General features: G+C 34.5%; 1 protein-coding gene across 1 annotated transcript in view; it reads left to right on the forward strand.

Moving 5' to 3' along the window:
• LOC106872174 (sialin) overlaps positions 1-5,027 on the forward strand; it is a gene marked incomplete at its 3' end in the record, with an annotated part of 79,108 nt that overhangs the window by 34,742 nt on the left and 39,339 nt on the right. The window contains exon 3 of the mRNA XM_014919064.2: positions 1,607-1,840. Coding sequence (XP_014774550.1) covers positions 1,607-1,840 — 234 coding nt within the window. The remainder of the gene's footprint in view (positions 1-1,606; positions 1,841-5,027) is intronic.

Consider the following 5,027-nt stretch of genomic DNA (forward strand, 5'->3'; position numbering starts at 1 on the left):
ATATATATACATATATATATATATATATAAATGAGTTTCTTTCTGTTTATAACTATCAAATTCACTCACAAGTTTTTTGTTGGCCCGAGGCTATAGTAGAAGACATTCATCCAAGGTGCCATGCAATGGGACTGAGCCCAGAATCATGTGGTTGGGAAGCAAACTTCTTACCACACAGCCATGCTTGTGCCTACAGGATCAATTCATCCATTCATCCATCTGTTTTCTCTGCCCACTGTTCCAGAGAATATTCCTTTACTATCTCTGAAACCATAAGGTTCTATTTCTAGCAGACCGAGGCAATAATATGTAATGGTCTCCTTGTGGCTTTTCAGAGAGAAATACAGTAAATAAAACCTGTTTCCAGTTTTGGTTTTTATTTGTTTTTTTCTAAATATCTACCTCAATTCCATCTCCTGGCATAAAACATTGTCACAACCACTCACAAAATTAAATCTCTTGGATAAATATTTAAATGTAGGTTTCAAAAAGTGAAATCTGTCAAATAAATAAGAACTGTTTGGTGGAGTAAATATTGAAGTTCTTTGAAAAACTTTGATGATTTCCAGACGGTGGAATAAAATTTGTCAACTTTAACTGATCTGTTAGATTTTTGAGTGAGAGTCCAACTTTCTAGAAATAGCCAAAACTCACTCAAATCACATCTTACTATCTTTAAAAATGAAAGAACACATAATATAGTTGTACTTGCCCCTAAAATGGTGAGATAGCTGTGGCTAGATTGGTTTTCGTCATATGTCATCTCAAATGAAAATGGTTTGTGACTAAACAACAAACAAAATGGAAGCAGAAGGTCAGAAGTTCATGGAGAATGCTTCAATTGATTCATTTGATCCTAGTATTTGAGCAGAATTTTTAATTAATTGACCTTAGAAGGATAATAAGTCCAGTCGACCCCAACAGGATTTGAACTCAAATCATTTTGACTGACACTCCTGCAATTCTACTTCATTCTTTTAGTTAAAATAATATTAATACTAAAGGTGGTGAGCTGGCAGAAACATTAGCACACCAGGTGAAATGCTTAGCGGCATTTTGTCTGTCGTTACATTCTGAGTTCAAATCCTTTCGGGGTCAATAAATTAAGTACCAGTTGTGTACTGGGGACAATCTAAACGACTGGCCCCCTCCCCCAAAATTTCAGGCCTTGTGCTTAGAGTAGAAAAGAATAATATTAATACTGATTTCCCAAATCCTTGGTTAGCATATAGTAGTAGTGGTAGTGGTAGTAGTAGTAGTAATAACAACAACAATAGTGTTTTCTACAACAGGCATAAGGCCTGAAATTTTGAGAGAGAGGGAACTTGTCAATTACATCAGCCCTAGTACTAAACTGATTCCTATTACATTGACCTCAATGTGCAACTGGTACTTAATTTATCAACCCCGAAAGGATGAAAGGCAAAGACAACCTCAGCAGAATTTGAACTCAGAATGTGCAGACAGATGAAATGCTGCTAAGCATTTTGCCCGGCGTGCTAATGATTCTGCCAGCTCACGATGACGACGACGACGGCGACGACGACTTGTTTGTAATGTCTAAATTTATTTTTTAACCTCTGATTTTTCTTTGTTTCTTTTCCAGAATGGAACATTTTTGTGGGACAAACACATTCAAGGACTTATCTTAGGTTCCTTCTTTTGGGGTTACCTGATGACCCAAGTATTTGGAGGCTGGTTATCCACCAAGTTTGGTGGTCGAAGAGTTTGGGGTTACAATATCATCATTGCATCTATTGCATCATTATTAACACCAGTCGCAGCAGATGCACATTATATCCTACTCATCATGCTGCGAATCCTTATCGGAATGACCACAGTAAGTGACCTTTTCCACCTATTTGCCTTCTTTTCTTTCTCTATCTTTTATTTCATTTTTTTCTTTTATTCGTTTTTTTTTCTTAATTGCTTCAGTCATTTCACCATGCTGAGGCACTGCCTTGAAGGGTTTTAGTCGAACAAATTGACCCCAGGACTTATATTTTTATTGGTCTCTATAGATCTCTTTTACCAAACTGCTAAGTTATGGGGATGTAAACACACCAACACTGGTTGTCAAGTGGTAATGGAAGGACAAACACAGAAACAAAGATACACACACATAGATATATTCATATATACCAGTTGGACCCATGAAAAGTTCACGGAAAACATAAAAAATGTGAGCATCTGTAAAATGTGCATTTGCATTAATTTTTGTATGAAAGAAAAATGGAAGGGAGGGGGCTTGTTTGTGGTTTGTAGAGAAAACATCAAACGTGCCTGAAAAAAAAACATGGCCTTTCCCCGCAATTGAAAGACATGATGAACTATGAAAGAAAGTGAATAAGTACCAGGGGTTGGGAAAGAAGATAGAACTAACACTCGATTGTTCTAGAACTCCCAGAATGAAAACGAAAACACCTGAAAGACTTAGCCTCTATTCATTACTGTCTTTCTCTCTTCTTCATTATTAAAAGAAACTAGAAAAGTCGATTGTATTTCAGTCTAATTGTCATTGTAAATGACTGATGCTTTCCTTTCTCTGTCTCTATTGCTTCACTCCTTTTCTCTACGGTTAAGAGAGTGAAGGTGCATGGCTCAGTGGTTAGGGGTATTTGGCTCACAATCGTAAAGTCATGATGACGATTCTTGGCAGTGTGCTGTGTTCTTGAGCAAGGTACTCTATTTCACCTTGCTGCAGTCCACTCAGCTTACAAAAATGAGTTGTAGCTGTAATTCAAAGGGGACATCCTCGTCACATTCTATGTGAGGTTGTAATAAACCATTTAGGTAAAAATTAATGCAGTGTATATAATTTTATGAATATAACTGAGATACCTGGCATTGCTCAGGATTAAAATGGTATAGTTTGTATATAATATATTACAGCTATGTTGAAACAGGTGATACAGGAAAGTGCAGTATTGACACAAAACATTTGTGGAGTAAATAATGGGCTAATTCAACTAAGCAACATGTCATTCCTCTGTCATGGAAAATTGGTGGTGGGGAGTATGTGATTCTTGAACGTTCCACTAAGCTGTTAGTGGATATCTCTCCTCTGCGGCTGTCAGCCCTTTGTTTAACATGACCATGAAGTTTTGACACCTCCTTCAGGTTTATTGTCCTACATCACTCATAAAGTAAATTTGGAGGAACTGTGGTTTGTTCATTTGTGGGGTAATAGATTTGCCCTTGAACTTTAAACATCAGCTTAAATCCATGTTCAACTATCTCCTTAGATGCACCAAACAATGTCATTTGAAATGCGGAGTTGTATTGTCTGACATTGTTCAGAAAGTCCTTTGACTGGATGAAAGTGCCTTCCAGAAGACTCATAAGAGGTTCAAGAGGCGCTGGTAGTGCTGGCAATCTTACTTTACCACCTGAGCAGTACATGCCATTAGTTACATTTGGAAATTCTAAAGCTTTTCAGAAATGACAATTTGAGTTTAGCACACCAATTTGGACAAAATTATCATTTTTATAAGATGGATCATATCTGAAAGCAACTCCAGGAGTTGTGAAGAACAAATTTGTACGTAGTCTGTTTCTGACCACTGTTCTATTGGACCTCTGTCTAATCATGAAAACGTTTTAATGATTCAGCATTAAGTGCTGCAACATGTCTTTACTGATCTTGGGGAAGTCTCATCGCCTTTCTCCCTTGAGACTCCATTTGACTTTCTGCAGCATGTGCTTGCTGATCTTGAGAAAGTCTCATTTCCTTTCTCTCTTGAGACTCTCGCCTTCAGTTTTCCACAATCCTCCTTACTTTATATTTGTTTCTGGAGAGAGTACACCTCTTCTTTGGTGGTATATTTTTCTATATTGTAAACAAAAAATTATGAACATAGAAAAAATTATACTTTAATCTCTATCTTTGTAAGCAGTTGTATGTATGTAGTATGTCTTTATTTTTGTATGCAGTATCAATTAACCAAATATAAGCAAATTAAGCAAATAGAAGCACATGTATGAACTAGTAATTTAACAGTAAATGCCACAATAATTATTATAGATAAATTTCTCAATATTTAAATATTAAGCACATGTATTAAATGTTAGTTTAAGGGTAAATATGTAATTATAAATACCTCGCAACCTTACAACTGCTACAATAATTAGTAACTAGTAAATTGAACGGTAAATGTGCATATCAATATACCTTGGACCTGCCACCTCATTGTTTTTTTTGTCAAGAGTTTCACCTCATCCAACTCATGTTGGAAAGCGGACGTTAAATGATGATGATGATTATTATTATTATTATTATTATTATTATTATTATTATTATTATTATTATTATTATCATTATTATTATTATTATTATTATTATTATTATTATTATTATTATTATTATTATTATTATTATTATTATTATCATTATTATTATCATCATTATTATTATCAAGCGGCAAGCTGGTAGAATTGTTAGCATGCCAGACAAAATGCTTAGTGACATTTTGCCCATCTAAGTTCAAATTCTAGTTCTGAGTTCAAATTCTGCCAAGGTCGATTTTGCCTTCCGTTCTTTCAGGATCAATAAATTAAGTACCAGTTAAACACTGGGGTCGATGTAATTGACTAGTCCCTTCTTCACAGATTTCAGGCCTTGTGTCTATAGTAGAAAGGATTATCATCATTATTATTATCATCATCATGATCATTATTATTAAGGCAGAATTATTAGCACACCAGGTAAAACGCTTAGCGATATTTTGACCCCCTTTATGTTATGAGGCTAATTCCACAGAGGCCAACTTCCCTTTCAAGGGTGATGAAATAAGTACACTGGGTCAATGCCATTGACTTAGCTTGTTTCCCTGAACCCTAAATTTCTAGCCTTGTGCCAAGACATGAAATCATTATTATTATTATTATTATTATTATTATTATTATTATTATTATTATTATTATTATTAATATTATTATTATTGTTGTTATTATTATTATTATTATTGATTATTATTATTATTATTACTACTATCATTATTATTACTATTATTAATATTATTATTATT

The sequence above is a fragment of the Octopus bimaculoides genome, chromosome 22 (assembly GCF_001194135.2).
Source record: "Octopus bimaculoides isolate UCB-OBI-ISO-001 chromosome 22, ASM119413v2, whole genome shotgun sequence".
NCBI lineage: Eukaryota > Metazoa > Mollusca > Cephalopoda > Octopoda > Octopodidae > Octopus > Octopus bimaculoides.